Genomic DNA, 17,231 nt, shown 5'->3' on the forward strand with positions numbered 1-17,231 from the left:
TTTAGAACTAGGGTCTTAAAAGTCAATAAATCAAAAACCATTTTGAAGTAAATTATAAGTCTACTCCATATAACTATGCAAAAACAGCTCAAATTCTGATATAAAGAAAAATCACTTTCCACAAAATCAGCCAAATATATGCCAAAACTAAAACCACAGTTCAATTCAAAAGTGGACAATACGACTGGAATGCAAGCTAGCACATAGAATATGGACATGCAGCTCCAAACCACGGCCATACTAGAAAAGAAGATAACATCCAACACAAAACGCACCATACCATCTTACCGATTCTTAATATTCCCATTTTTTCATTTCCATACCATCAGGAGGGGTTCCTTCCACCACTTTTGATCCCACTTCTTTCCAGTTTGTCGACAGCACCGTCCCGCTTGACTCAACCTGTTTTTTTTTCAAAAAAGACAACCCATAACTAATAGCGTACTGCGTACGTGTAAATAAATGTTTCAAGTGACAGTGGCAAATGAGTGGAGTCGGGGTTTACCAAAAACAATTTTTGTCCAATTAAGTATATTCTTTTACATTTAATTGGTGTGTCAAATATAGTTACAAAAGTTGTAACTATTTTAAGTGATGAGTTTATTTTTTGATTAAAATGATTCAGCATGCTAAATGAATCCAGGCTCATTCATAAGTAGAGGTGCTAAAATGGGCAGGTCGGGTAATGGATCAAAAGAGGTCAGGTTGCATTTTCTAGTTTCTTATTATAAACTAAAGTATTAAATCACGAATAATAAAACTGTCTACCAAAAGAAATACTAGTATATCTTTTTGAATAAAACGTGTAGAAAACAGAAGGATTTAAATACACTTTAGACAACTTTCAACGCGTTCCACCCTAATGGCCAGCTTCACTTTCAGACAAGTATTTAAAATTTATCCATTTGACCCGTTCAAAAATTCATATAAATTTTATCAGAACAAATTGTTGTCTCTTATATTCGATGGCAAGATGACCAATTTGCAAATTAAGAAAAGAAGAGACTTACAAAAGATTTTCTCATGGCCCTTCTTGTATCATCATCTGCATCTTTGTAAATATCACGGAAAAATTTGTTAAGAGCCGCTTCACCATCAAGTTTTTCATCTTTTTCCTGAAAAATTACAAAAGACTCAATTAGCCACACAACACAAACCATGATTTGTGCCTCCTAGTCAAAGTCCATACCTCCTTTTTCACTTGAGCTTCAAGCTTATCCCAGTCTTTGGTTGGCCTTGAAGAAGGATAACTTGGTCTTTGAGCAGCTACATTACAGAAAATGCCATCAGTATATTATCTGACTATTATAACTAAGCACATCAAAGCACTATTTGAGTATTTTCTACAACTCTTTTTACTACAGTTTATTACTGATTCTAGATATTCAAGATCTAATTACTTTCAAAACGCAATAAAACTGATTATCATAAATAACGACCTACCTGTAGCGACATTGCTCTGTCGCACAACCAAATTGTTGTCAGTAAATTCGAGAGATGTCCAATGTATAGTTTCAGCTTTTGCAAGCCGGATTTCAACTTTGGTTGATAGAACAACGTATCGGCACTTTGCAGGGACGATCTGTCAATTTAAAAAATAAAGGTATTAGATGATGTGAAATATTATATTCACTAGCACAGCCACCTCATTGTTAACATATTGTTCCCCAACTTTGTATGGGAATTTATTTTATATCGTAAATTGCCATATATGCCTGACATATATATTTAAATCACCGAAAAAATAAATAAGTAACAAGTTGATTTGACCGTTGGAATACAACTCCGTGTCCGTGTATCTCACCTTTCCAAACAAGCGAGGCTGGAAAACGTATGGATCTTCCCCAGGTACCTCAATGGTAACGCTTAACTGGAAAGCAACAACCGCATTAGTAGTGTATAAGAAACCTTTTCTTGGTGGAACACACATGAAAAATTATAAAAAAAATACTATGATGAAAATATAGCAATTGGAGGAAAGTAAAATTTTAACATACGATTTGCTCCCCATAACTGACAGACACACTGTTAGTGGGAACTCCCTTGGCAAACACTGTCACAACAACCTCGTCTGGTTTCTGATAAAACTCATGTCTGCAGATATAAAACTTTTGTCAGCTAGAAATCATCAACACCTAATGCAATCTACATCAAAATCACACACCATATTCTAGATACTCAAAAAGATTCAAACCTGTATTTGGGTTTGGCTGGTGCCGCGATCACCTCACTGGATGTGTTCTTTACTTCTTCAACATCTATTGTAGTCGAACTAGGAGCCACGACATTAGTAGGGGTTGCATCTGATAATTGTATTGGAAGTTCACCAGTTTCCTCTGATTTAGAAATCAAACAACAGTCATAAAAGGTAATAACATGCTCATAAATCTAAAAAACAGATTCCGACGCTGTTAGCATTTTTAAGAATATTTTATTACCTACAATGCACTTGTCACACTTTTTTATCCAATCTGTGAATCTTGTATCTCCTGGAGCTAATTTGGAGCCGGCTTCAAAGGCGGTTTTGGCAGTCTGATATTCTTCAAGACTGAAACATGCCGTCCTGTATACAAGAAAGAAAGTTACAAAATATTCATAAATTCTCCTCAATATATTTCATAATAATAATAATAATAATAACAATAATAATAATAATAAACTCGGTTTCGTTAAATGAGACTCACCCTTTGCGAAGATAAGCCTTCGGATTCGAGGGGTCCAATTCTATTGCTTTGCTTGCATCAGCAACAGCTTCTGCAAGAAGTAATTTGTAATTTGTGTACAAGTTAGTAGGTAAACACCAAATATACTGATGTGGGCCATCTTAGTCTAATCGTCGACTCGCATTTGGACCGATGGGAATGTCAATAAGTCAATAGATAAAGAAATAAATAGCCAACATAATATATTTTTTAATAGTTTGGTACTAATTTAAGTTGTTTCTTTCACTACTTACTTAGTCAAACTAAAGTCTGGAATACTGAGCAAAATTAATATTTCGGTTACGGACTTTGTCATTTATCTCTCTAGTTAATATATCGGTTACCTTGGCTGAGACTAATGTGGTAGGCTAATAGTATAACCTATATATAACGGCTGATATGTAATCGTTACAACTTTTGATACATCATAAAGATATTTCTCGCTTACAGGTTTTATCTAATCGTTTGCTAGAACTAGGGGTGCAAACGAGCCAAGCCGCTCGCGATATAAAACTCGGAACGAGCCAAGCCCGAGCCTCAAATAAAGCTCGTTTAGTTATCAAGCCCGGGCTCGAGTCATGTATGCTAAGCTCATTTGGGCATCTAGCCTTGTGTACTTTTAAGTTTCACCTCTTTCAAACTTCTATGCATTAATTTCACACTTAACAGCCAACCTTGAGTCGAATTTTGGCTCGTTTAAGACACTACACGAGCTCGATCTGAGCTTAGGCTCATTTAAGGTTGAAAATAATTGAAAATGTACATAAATTAATTAATAAATAATAAATAATAAACGAACCGAGCCCGAGCTTGAAAAAAAAACTCACAAGCAGAGCTCGAGCTTTAGAAAATAAACAATAAAAAAAGCTCAAAACAAGCCGAGCTCAAGCTCTCTAAAGTCAAAATGAGCCGAGGCTTGTTTGCACTTCTAGCTAGAACGTAGTCATATACCGAACTTTGGCTCGTTTAAGATACTACACGAGCTCAATCCGAGCTTAGGCTCATTTAAGGTTTTTCTCAATATATACAAAAATAATTGAACATGTACACGAATTAATTAATTAATTAATAAATAATAAACGAGCTTACACGATCTTGAAAAAACAACTCACGAGGCAGTCACGAGCAGAGCTCGAGCTCGAGCTTGAAAGAAGTCGAGCTCTGGCTCCACTCGGCTCGTTTATCGTATCCGTTCAGCGTTATATACAAATAATATAATATGACTCATAAAGGTTAAACCATACCCAAGGACCACAATAATATCAGTATACAAAACCCTAACAATATATATACATACATTTTAAATAACATAATTGAGAAATAATAATTATATATATACCGGTGAAGTTTTGGAGTTTAATATTAGCCTGAGCACGGTCAGAGAAGAGGTGAGGATTGTGAGGCTCGATGAGGATAGCTTGAGAGTAGAGGTCAACGGCCAGTTCGAAATGGTCGTCGATGAAAGCCTCTTTCGCCTTCGTTGCAAGATCAGAGGCCATCGGAGATTATACAATATGAGTATGCACAGGAATGAATGATTGATTGATTGATTGATTGGGTTTTACTTATTTATGTTTTAAAAAGACCCTATCAAATTATTAAAAGTCTTCGTCAACGCTTAAATTAATTATTTTATATTAAAACAACCATCTGAGCAACGCCGTGTATTATTATGTAAGCGATTCATATTGGTTAAAGGTAGCTTGAGCAGGCCATGAGTCCGGACGGACGGAGCCCCTAGCGGTCCACTTATTGAGGGATTCCCCGGATAAAACCCGACCCCCACGTCGCCAAACGACACGTCAGCGAGGAGCCTGTAAAACCGGGTGAGATCATGACTAGAACCTTGACATGCCAGAGTCATCTCTTATATCTCTCATTTAAATTGGTGAAAAAAAAGGTTTAAACCTTCTATCTCTCACTATTAAAGTGATTGTTCTGTCGTTAAGCCACATTTAATTTATTAAAAAGAGAGTTTTTAATAAATTAATTATTAAGGAGGGTGTTTTTGTAAAATTGAAGTTTTGTGGTTAGTTTTTTGGGAAAATACCACGAACTTTATGCAACATATACATCTTTTTTTAACAAACAAATAGATCTAGTTACATCGTACAGGATGATTCAATGACAAAAGATTATTGCTAACTGACTTAACTCAGCCGTACGGAGCCTTTAAGCGCCTTTAAGTTATCTTTATGTCCGGGAAAACCCACCCGCTTGAATGTCCACTAATAGTAACATCCGGACGCCATTTTTTTTCATTGAGCCACCCATGACCCATGCCCCTCAAAGTGTTATCTATGAAGATTAAACTGAGTTCTTATTGAAAAACTTAAAATTCCTACCAATACACCACATTAAAAAAAACATTTTATGATTTTATGTACTATATAATATAAGTTTTTGAATAAAGTATTTAATTCTCAAGCTGATTATTATGATTTTGTCAAAACTAAATTTCAAGCTATATTTTACTTGTGGTAAACATATGTAATCGTCTAGCTTAAAGAGATATTTGGATTATTAATTGCGAGCTAGATATACTTTTGATTAAGTAACGCATAGCTAAGTCGTGGTGAATAATTCATTAGTTCCTACACATTAAACAATACAACACTAATTAGCCTCAACATATTGATAGCGGTCTCTCTTACCAAGCTCTATCGTGAGAGTACCTACATATGCATTTATTTATGAGTAAAATAATGTATTTGTATATCGTAATTGTGACCAAAGCGGTTAAGATGGCGTATGATGTGATTTTCTATATGGGTTGCATATTATCTTTCGTTTTTGACATTTAGTTAGTTTGTTGTTGGTGGCCTCTAATTTGTTGAGGAGTGTCTTGTATATAACTCGATGTAATATCATGCATGTCAAATAATCATCGTGTTTTCATAACCTAACTTGGTTGCATCATGTCGGAACTAAACTTTTAAGAGCATGTTTAGGATTGAGTTTGAAAAATGTTTATTTACTTATTGACTTTTTCAAATAGCCATTTTAAAAAGCTAGGATTTTGGGCTTTTGAAAAACCATTTTTTTAACTCTTCAAAAAGCTAAAATAAAAAAAAAATTGTGATCGCTAAATACATTTTAACTTCTTGCCTTTGGTTATAATAGTTAAATATAAACTCAAAAACTATCTAAGAATATTCTGTTTTTGTCCTCATTAAATAATATATAAAGCTCAATAATTGATAATGATAAAGATCAAGGTTAACAACAAATTCCTATCTTGTATGCCACTTATTTCATTTTGTTTTTGTTTGAGTTTTTTTTTTTTTTTTTTTTTTGATAATTTATTATTTGTTCTCTTGTATAAAGAGAAAAGGATATGCCAGTTGTAGAACTTTTGTCAACTTTGGCAACTTGCCTTTTGTGGGAAGGCAAGCACCGGATAAAAAGAGAAGGTTCGAGGTAGGCGAGTACTATTTCCCAAGTAGTTTCAATAAATTTTCCAAGGCAAAATAGTTGATTTTTTCATAAAGTTCAAGGCATCTTTTGATCAAACTATGTTATTTAATTGGTACATAGGTTACCTTGCTCTAGTACCAATCTGTCAAATTTTTTTATCAATAGCCCAATAGGGTCCTTTTAGTATTGTACAATTGTGTAACATTATAATTTTAAATTCAGTTGAATTAATTGGATCGAGCAATTCGATGTTTTATCTTAACTCGTTACAACTCTTTCTTAATAAAATATCAAACTCGAAAATAAAAACTCACCAAGAAATACAATAACATAAACTATCTGGTTACCAGATAGTTTATTTTCGTGTTTGACAAATCTATTATTTATGTGGTCGTTTACTAAATAATTTTATTTAACTAAAATAGAAAAACAATTTTGATAGACTTTAACCAATTAAATCATTAAGCCTTTTATTATTGTTGTTATTTTGGAAAAAAAAAATCTTTGACTACTAAAAACACTTGTTTTGTTATTTCTCCAATAACTCATTTCGCCAATTGTTTAACCTAAGACCTAGTTAAGGAAAGATGACTGAAAAGTACTACGACGTTCGTTTTTATGTTTTTAGTTTTTGCGAGATGCAACCACTCAATTAGGCGGATCGACAGCGTTGTGAGTCAATTGTTCTTCAAGCATAAAACTTGAAATTGTTTTTGTGAAATATGATGTTGAAATTATATTCATTTGTGTGAAATTTGTTGATTTAGATGATTTTGTTTAGTGAAATTTAAAGGCTTAGCCTATTAGACTATTAACTATGGTTTCTTTGTTGAAACTTGAATGTTAGGATTTATGGAACCATTTTTGACAAAGAAAGGCAACAAACTCTGTAAAAATTGTGATTAAAGATGTATTGAATTATCTTTAAAACGTGAAAACTCGTACTAAACAACTAGTGTACTTTCTTTTTATATTTTAAATAGCATTCTAAATTTAATGTGTTATTCCAATGCACTTTTATTTTGACACAATCTTTTATTACATGACCTGACCCAAAATTCTAACATTGAGTTAATCTGTTTACGGTTAATTTCTACACCATTCTAGGAAGCGGTAGCTGAAAACCATGTTCACTTCAATCAAATTATGGCTAGGCTGATATGGCGATATCAAGTAATTCATCACTTAACAGTTATGTTCCAAATAGCTTTACACTCAATTATCTTTCTACCATTCATTTGTTTCTTGCGGCAACTTAAATCATAAAGCACATGTTTTCTTTGTTGGAGATTATAAAGAGGCAGTAAACATATGAAGGTGAACACATTAAAAAAAAACAACACAACTATTTTGAGATGCAAATAATTATCAAGGAACGTGATCAAATCAATTGATTATGAAAGAGTAAATCAAGTTTGGTTAATACGCCGGAGTGATTGTCTCCACATAATTTACTTGCATATAATTTGTATTTAATGTTATCCTTAGATATTAGTCATTGTATTGTATTTATATCTCTCATTGTAATTGAACAAATTGTGGTTTCATACTATATTCAAAACGTTAATATGGCATCACGCCTCATATCTCCAACGAGAAAACTTTTGATCCTATTAGCCTGCAAACCTCCGTCCACCACCCCTAAATTTTTTTTCCGACCACCTCTATATTTCTTCTCCGGGCACTATGATCTCATCATCTCTACCAGAATCCCTTTAAAAAAACACATCTACCTACATCACCATTACAATGGTTACTTCTTCAAACTCAAGACTCCTCGTCTCGTCTGTATTAATTAGGTTTTGCTAAACCTATTACCCTATCACCGCCGCAACCATCCTTTTTCCGACGAACCCTACCTTTTATATCATATCTTCTGTTTCATTCACCCTGGAAAAACTCACAATATATATATATATATATATATATATATATATATATATATATATTACGGGGGTTGTTTTATATTGTTCTAATATTTATTTATTTTTTAATTTATATATTTTCTATTATATGAAAGTTAATAATATACTTATGGTTTGATGATAAATTGTTTCACAAATAAATGAGATTTTATAACCCGGTTTAAAAGCTATATGGTTTTGATGAAACCCAAAACCCGTTTAATTTTTTTACTATGAAATTGGTTTTTTAATTATAAATAATATTTACGAAAGTTAATAATATACTTATGGTTTGATGAGACCCAAGACTTGTTTATTTTTTTACTATCAAGTTGGTTTTTTTAATTTAAATAATATATATATATATATATATATATATATATATATCTTTTTTAAAATAAATAAGATATTATTTTTTATTATATCCTATTTTATAGGATTTTACATAAATAATTTGGTGAGAATAATTTTTAATTTAATGAGATGTTATAACCCGTTTAAGGAATATCTGGGTTTGGTAAGACCCATACCCATGAATTCGGGTCAAATGCATGAGAAACCTCCATTTAAAAATCAAGCAAATCTGGTGACTCCAAAAAAAGGGGGAGCGACCATATCGCGACACGTAGGATTTTTATGTTTTCGTTTATATATATATATATATATATATATATATATATATATATATATATATATATATATATCTTATTTTTGCTTCATCTCCATTTACATCTTCAACTTAATCAACTTCTTCTATTTCTTAAATACCATAATCATCTTTTTTTATCCAAGATTGGACTTAACCTAGGCCGTCCATCTTGTGGGAGTATATCAAAGAATGTGATCAAATCAATTGATTATGAAAGAACAAATCATGTTTGGTTAATATGTTAGAGTGATTGTCTCTACATAATTAGCTTACATATAATTTGTATTTAATAGTATCCCTAGATATTAATCATTGTATTATGTTTATGTCTCTCATTATAATTGAATAATTTATGATTTCATAATATATTCAAAACGTTAATAATAATAACTAGCATATATGTAATCCATTGGGGTAATCGATGTTGATAAAGTTGTGATATTAAGGGTAATAAAATTGATGGTTTTTAGTTGACATAAATCAACTTTGATATTGATACATGGGATTTAACTTTGAATTGGTTCTAATGGATGTTTTGATTTTCTGTCCACCTGATATGAAGGTTTGATTTTAAAATTGGTTTTTGTTTGTATTTTATGTTTAAAACATCATGTAAGTATTCTGATTTGATTCTTTAACGGTTTGGGGATGAAAGACTCGCATGATCATTAAAGGGGTGTCCGCGTTCTTGTGGGATCCCATTACGCTCGATTTAATTAGAAATTCCTTTGGGAAAGTAATAGCTCCGAGCAATAATTTGGAATTCGAGAGAGTTGGCATTTTGATTAGATCTCGTTCGATCATCCAGGAGAAGATTATCATTAAGAGGAAGGAGCAACACGTATAAGGTTTACGTGAGTGAAGATTGTTCGCCTTGGTCCCTGACGTTTCGGAGTGTTAAAGTTGACGGATCGGTTAACAAACCAACACCGGTTTCCGGTGGCATTTGTTCGGAAGACAATAAATATGATGGTGGGAACTCCAACAGGAGGAGCATTGGAACTCACAGTGTCAGTCATGCGGACGGTGGATTCAAATCTCCTATTTTGAAAAAGAATGAGAATGAGCCAGTTTACCGTTGTGATGGGACCAGCTCGGGCAATTGGCCTAAAACCAAAAAAAAAAAGAAACACCTCATATTTTCTTTTATTAGTATAAGTAAATGTACAATTTTAGGTAAATGATAATGTACATATATATACATTACGTAACTAGAGATTAAATAACATTATACACATGTGTATAACACGAAGTTTTTTTAATGAAATCGGAATGAAATATAAGAATTTTGGTTTTTTTTTACTTTTTTAAATTTTTTGTTTTATAATTTTTTTAAAGGTTTTTTTTTTGCTCAAAATGGTTCTCATTATTCAAAGGGTTCTCTTATGATCCTTGCCCTATATAAAGATAAGAAGTTTGTAAAAACGTTCAACGACAAGAATACAATAATGGTGTCGGGTTTTAATAAAATAATGTTTATTAAATATTTTATTCATTTATAATAATTTATAACTCATTTGAATAATCAAAATACAAAAAGGTAAAAGAGCAAAAAAAAAAAAGCTTGCTAAGGCTTGAACATGCGCCTCACCCAGTGATTTAAATACAGAAGCTAAATAACCCCAACTGGATTAAGAACCCTAGAATTACAATTGATCAAACGCCTATATGTTTGTTTAATTCACATTGGGGTTAATGTAATACAAATTGAAACTATTATGCCACTTAGTTTGATTACCTGATATAACAAACCATAAAATGAAAATAAAAAGATAAGTGAAGGAAATTTCATCCCACATTGGTGGAGGAAAGAAATAGAGAAGGAACCACCATAGTATAAATAGGTTTGTAAACTCTTGTCCCACATCGCTAGATTAACAAACTAGTGAGCTCTTTATAAGAAATGAAATTTCTATGTTAATGTTCTTATAAGATATATCACACCTAGTGGTCCTAGCGGAGGGTGCGAAGCACCCGAACGCCCACGCGCACGCGCACGCGCGAAGTGCGATGGGCGCAATGTGGCGCTTTGAAAATTAAAATAAAATAAAAATCCTTCCATCGCGTACCGCGACATGGAGGTTACGTAGAGGACACGTAGCGTGCCACGTAGCAGGCCTAGGGCTGACTCAGTGAAGCTATAAGATGCTTCGCGGTACGCGACGGCTTTCTATTTATGGCCATCGCGTACCGCGATGGGGTCCAAAACTTACTATAAATAGAAAGGCAACGGGACTTCATTTCTTCGCTCAAAACTTTCTTTCTCTCTGAATTCACACACACATATAATTATATATTAATAGTATAATACCGAGTTATCGCAACGATATCCTATCCGATCGAAAGAAGCTTATATACACGAATCCAAAAGCTCTGCCTGTTAAGGTATGACATTGTGTCATCGTGTAAAGTTTCTAATCTCGTGATTATCGTTATGATTATTGGTTTTATACTAATCTAGTTATACTACATTGTGTTTATCCTAGGTGCTTAATACCAGGATGTGATCTTTAATTGTAAACTTGCAAGGTGAGATATTCGAGTTTTTGTACAACTCACATTTGTGTGAGACAACTATTTTTCCGACACTGTCATTGTGATTTCAAAACCTACAAAACCCATGATAGATTGTCTAAATGGTTTCAAATATATTTTAAAGTATTTTAAATACATTACAGTGATTAAGTCTCTGTAGACTTACGAGATGGTTACTACTGGTATTGTGGGGTTTTGTATACAAGACTTGCCTACTGGGCTATTACACGTTACTTATTGGACAAGTGTTAGCCAATAAGTAATATGACCACAGTCATAGATACGGTCGAGTGACAAGTACCTTTCGGTAATTTGTAAGCAGACAGGTGTAAAAACATCTTAATGTTGTAAATGTAAAATGTGTCATTTACAAATGAATGTACTCACCAGTATTTCTTGCTGATCAAATATTTTAAACATGTTTCAGGTGACTTGTTAGAGACAAAGGAATGATGTCTGCGGGCTTCCAGCTTAAATAAGTGGCTTGTCACCAGAATAAATAACGTGTTTTGTGAATTAGGGTTTAACCCTATAAAACTTATCTTTGTATCAAAAGGGATTAAATTCCGGGTTTATCATAATAATAATCATGGTGTTTTTATAACTCTGATCATTTTTCCTAACTACGGTTCTAATGAAATTTTCCGCTGCAAAATAATTTAATAAACACCGATACCACCAATCAATGATCACGACTCCCCTCCCGGGGTATAGAGGTCGGGGGCTGTGACAGCTTTACCACCACCAACTTTACCACCACTTATGTCAACAATACCAATGGAGGAGCGACTAGGCAGATGCCTAGATGAATGTGAAATCTTTCAACCCATATTCAATGATATAGGTGCAGGAAGCTCCAACAACCCGAATATGACAACTCAAAACCCAAATAATACATTTCCCCATGATGATATTATCAGTCAAGCTCAAATGGAAGAATGTGGATAAACGATTAGCAATATCAAACAATGATGTCAAATCCTTATGCACCATTCCAGCTGAAACCACAAACTACCTCACCATGACGCCGGAAATGACAACAGAGCTCCATCACTATGGGGATGAATTGGTGGATACCGCCAATAGACTGAGGAATATTGGGGAGACCCTACTTTGGAAACACTATGACCGAGAGCCTTATATATAAAGCTATATATATAATATTTATATGTTCATTATCGTAACTTCCTTTGTGTAAAAAAAAGTGTAGTGACGCACACATATATATATATATATAAAGTTTGTAGATGTAAAATATAGTGATGCATATATATAAAAAAGAGTAAATGTCGCAAAAATCAACGATTTTGACATATTCTGTGCCTATGTGTATTTTATGCTTACGTGTTATTAATATCTTGCTACTTTATTATTTGATTACGATATTAATAATTTATTTCTTGTATGTAATTCAGATGTCGAATGAGCACAATCGCGAAAATGAGCATAGTCACGTAAATGAGCACAATTCCGGAAACGAGCATAATCATGAAATTCATAATCAAGAAAATCGTTTGAATATGAATGCTATTGAAAATATGATAGCTCTAAAAATCACTGAAGTAATTCCTTTAATTGCTGATGCTATTAGGCAACCTGTTTCTGTAATTAGGCATAAGACCGAGAGTAATAAACGTAAGTCTAACGATGAGGCTAGTCATAGCGTGAATGGAGGAAATAACAACCCATTACCCAAAAAGTCAAAAGCTCATTGTTGTACTTACAAAGATTTCTTGACCTGTAAACCAACTGAATTCTCTGGAAATGAAGGACCTATTTCATCACTACGCTGGTTAGAAAAGACAGAAGCTATAATAAGAATCAGTAAATGCGCTTAATAAGATAAAATATAATATGCTTCTAACATCTTTATCAACGAAGAAATGGAATGGTGGAACACGATCCTCCAGTCAAAAGGAACTCACATAGTCTATACTATGCTCTGGGAAGAATTTAAAGAAATAGTAGAAAGGAAATTTTGTCCTCCTCATGAAAGAGAAAAGATTGCTACTATGTTCTTAAATCACAAAATGGAAGGTGTGAAGTGTCGTGAGTATACGACAAAATTCTTCGAATATGCAAGAATGGTACCGGCTTTGGCTTCGCCAGAACCAGTACTAATTTCTCGTTATATTGGGGATTAGTAAGTGAAATCCGCGATCTGGTAAAGTCAGCTAGACCTCAGACTATTGAAGAAACAGTTGAGCTAGCTAATACCATAACAGACGGATTAGTCCGAACTCATGAAGAAAACAAAAAGAAAGATCTAGCCCATAAGATTACCCAACAGTTTCAGAAGAAAGGAACAGGGCAATCCTATGCTCATCCTTTATGTAAAACTTGCAGAAAAAGGCATTCAGGGAGATGCGCTTTTAAGAAAACCAAGTATTGCAATTATTGCAAAATGGCTGGACATACGGATGAAGAATGTAGAAGAAAGGAAAGTCGTGTTTGCTACAACTGCGGAGAACCTGGCCACATCCGTCCAGAATGTCCAAAGATGATAAAGGCGCCTGACAATAAAGCAAAGAACACAGATGGACCTAAGAAGAATGCACGAGCTTTTCAGCTTACTGCACAAGAAGCAGCAATGATTCCGGACGTCATTGCGGGTACGTTTCTTGTTAATAACGTTTACGCTAAAGTATTGTTTGATTCTGGAGCAAACCAAAGTTTTATAAACACGAAGTTTTGCCAAGCCTTAAATCAACCATTAACCAAACTCCATCAAGTCTGCACGGTAAAGACGGCAGATGGAAATTCCATTCGTATTCATGAAGCACTTCAAGAAGAAAACATAGACTTACTAGGCTACAAGTTTAAAGCAAATTTACTCCCCATGAATTTGGCTGGATTCAATGTCATATTAGGAATGGATTGGCTAGCAGCCAATCATGCTCGAATCCTATGTAATACAAATTCTATTGAAATCCGTATGCCAACGGGAAAAATCATTACCATTCAAGGAGATAAAATGCTCAAGCCTAGGAAGTTCATATCAGTAATGAAAGTGGCAAGCTATCTAAGGAAACAAGGAAAAGAGCTAAAATAAATTCCGGTAGTATCGGAATATCCTGATGTTTTTCCAGAAGATTTACCTGGACAACCGCCTGATTGAGAAGTTGAATTTAGAATTCATATAATACCAGGAGTAGCGCCAGTTGCTAAAGCACCATATAGATTGGCTCCAACAGAGATGTTAGAATTAAAGAAGCAACTGGATGAATTGCTAGAAAAATGTTTTATACGACCTAGCTCATCACTCTGGGGAGCACCAGTACTGTTTGTCAAAAAGAAAGATGGGTCGATGCATATGTGTATCGATTATAGAGAATTGAATAAAGTCATAATTAAGAATCGGTATCCTTTACCGAGAATTGATGATTTATTTGATCAACTCCAAGGAGCTCGATATTTTTCTAAAATCTATTTACGCTCAGGATACCATCAATTAAAAGTGCAAGAAGAAAATGTTTCTAAAACAGCTTTTAGGACAAGATATGGTCATTATGAGTTTACAGTCATGCCATTTAGTTTAACCAATGCACCAGCTGCATTTATGGATATGATGAACCGAATATGTAAACCATATTTGGATAAATTTGTAATCGTTTTCATATATGATATACTCATTTATTCCAAAACCAGTGAGGATCATGTCAAACATCTTCATACACTTTTGACACTATTGAGAAAAGAGAAGCTTTATGCTAAATTCTCAAAATGTGAATTTTGGTTACAAGAAGTACAGTTTCTAGGACACTTGATTAACCATGAAGGTATTCACGTGGACCCTTCCAAAATAGAAGCTATTACTAATTGGGAAATTCCTAAAACTCCTATAGAAATTCGAAGTTTCTTGGGATTAGCAGGATATTATAGACGCTTCATTCAAAATTTTTCCTAAATAGCAGTTCTGTTAACCAAGTTAATGTGTAAGAATGTCAAGTTTGAATGGGGACCTAAGCAAGAAGAAGCTTTTATAACTTAAAAGCAAAGGTTAACGGGGACCTAAGCAAGAAGAAGCTTTTATAACTTTAAAGCAAAGGTTAACAAATGCCCCAATACTTGCGCTACCAGAGGGAACTGAAGATTTCACAGTCTGTTGTGATGCTTCTAAATCGGGATTGGGATGTGTATTAATGCAACGTGAAAAAGTGATTGCTTACGCATCTAGACAATTAAAGAAGCATGATGAGAATTACACAACACATGACTTAGAATTGGGAGCAAAAATTTTTGCCCTAAAGATCTGGAGACACTATCTATATGGTAGTAAGTTTACCGTATTCACAGATCATAAAAGTTTAAAATATATCTTTGGGCAAAAGGAGCTTAACATGAGGCAAAGACGCTGGATGGAAATTCTTAGTGATTATGATTGTGAAATCCTATACCGTGAAGGTAAGACAAATATAGTAGCCGATGCATTAAGCAGAAAAGAGCATGAGAAACCTAAAAGAGTGCGAGCTCTAAGGTTAGAACTTCAAATCAATTTAATTGATGAAGTAAAGAATGCTCAGAAACAAGCAATAGAAGAAAATAATATTACTGATGAGAAAACAAATGGTACCATTGATCTACTTGTCAAAGGAAATGATGAAATTCTCCGAATGGGGAACAAGATCTGGATACCAATCATAGGAGGATTAAGAGAAAAGATTCTCGAAGAATCCTATAACTCCAAATACACAATGCATCCTGGAAGAGATAAAATGTATCAAGATTTGAAGAAAATCTATTGGTGGATAGGAATGAAAAAGGACATAATCAGTTATGTTTCAAAATGCTTAACTTGTTCACAAGTTAAAGCAGAACATCAGAAGCCATCCGGATTACTTCAACAATTAGAAATGCCAGAATGGAAATGGGAATTAATGACAATGGATTTTGTTACCAAATTACCTACCACACGAAAAGGTAATGACACAATCTGGGTGATTGTGGACAGATTAACAAAATCAGCTCATTTTATACCAATGAAGAAAACTTTCAAAATGGAACAATTAGCTAAGTTGTATGTAGACAAAGTTGTCTCATTACATGGAGTTCCAATTATCCATTGTATCGGATCGGGATAGCCGTTTTACTTCTCATTTTTGGAAAAGTTTCCAAGTAGCTATGGGAACAAAATTAAACTTGAGCACATCATACCATTCCACAGACTGATGGTCAAAGTGAAAGAACCATACAAACATTGGAAGACATGTTAAGAGCATGTGTAATAGATTTTGGTGGAAATTGGGATGATCATTATCACTAATAGAGTTCTCCAATAATAACAGTTATCATACAAGCATTAACGGTGCCCCATTTGAAGCCCTTTATGGACGGAGGTGTAGACCACCAGTATGTTGGGCAAAAATAGGAGGAAAACAATTATCAGGTCCTGAAATCATACAAGAAAGTACTGATAAGATAAATCAAGTTAAGGAAAGATTAAGACCGCACGAGATCGTCAGAAAAGTTATGCGGATCATCGACGCAAACCATTGGAATTCCGATTTGGAGACAAAGTGCTACTAAAAGTGTCTCCATGGAAAGGAGTAATCCGATTCGGTAAGAGAGGAAAGTTAAGTACAAGGTTTGTTGGACCATTTCAAATTCTCAAACGAATTGGACCAGTAGCCTATCAGCTAGAATTACCAGAGGAAATGTCAGGTATACATGATGTATTTAATGTAAGTAACTTAAGGAAATGTTTAGCTGATAAAACACTAGAAGTACCCCTTCAAGATATAAAGGTAAATGAAAAGTTGAAATTCATTGAGAAACCTTTACAAATTGAAGATAGAAAGATCAAGAATCTCAAGCATAAATGAATAGTTCTGGTCAAAGTGAAGTGGGATTCAAAACGTAGACCAGAATATACTTGGGAATTGGAATCCGAAATGAAACGGAAGTACCCACACTTATTTCAATCAAATCTCGAGGACGAGATTCAAAATAAAAAGGGGAGACTATAACAAACCATAAAATTAAAATAAAGAGATAAGTGAAGAAAATTTCATCCCACATTGGTGG

General features: G+C 33.8%; 1 protein-coding gene across 1 annotated transcript; it reads right to left on the minus strand.

The window, feature by feature from the left end:
• Nucleotides 1-45: 45 nt before the first annotated feature.
• LOC143550053 (protein SGT1 homolog B-like) lies at nt 46-4,202 on the minus strand. Its single transcript, XM_077040793.1, has 10 exons — nt 4,042-4,202; nt 2,685-2,754; nt 2,439-2,563; nt 2,195-2,336; nt 1,998-2,094; nt 1,805-1,870; nt 1,444-1,582; nt 1,190-1,266; nt 1,011-1,115; nt 46-402 (listed from the first exon to the last, which is right to left on the minus strand). Exons 1-10 carry the CDS (start codon nt 4,199-4,201, stop codon nt 295-297), a joined length of 1,089 nt encoding a protein of 362 aa, XP_076896908.1. The 5' UTR covers nt 4,202; the 3' UTR covers nt 46-294.
• Between the last annotated feature and the right edge of the window lie 13,029 nt (nt 4,203-17,231).

The sequence above is a fragment of the Bidens hawaiensis genome, unplaced genomic scaffold (genome assembly GCF_021521415.1).
Source record: "Bidens hawaiensis isolate Kalapana, Puna unplaced genomic scaffold, B.hawaiensis_p1.1 tig00015918_1, whole genome shotgun sequence".
Classification (NCBI taxonomy): domain Eukaryota; kingdom Viridiplantae; phylum Streptophyta; class Magnoliopsida; order Asterales; family Asteraceae; genus Bidens; species Bidens hawaiensis.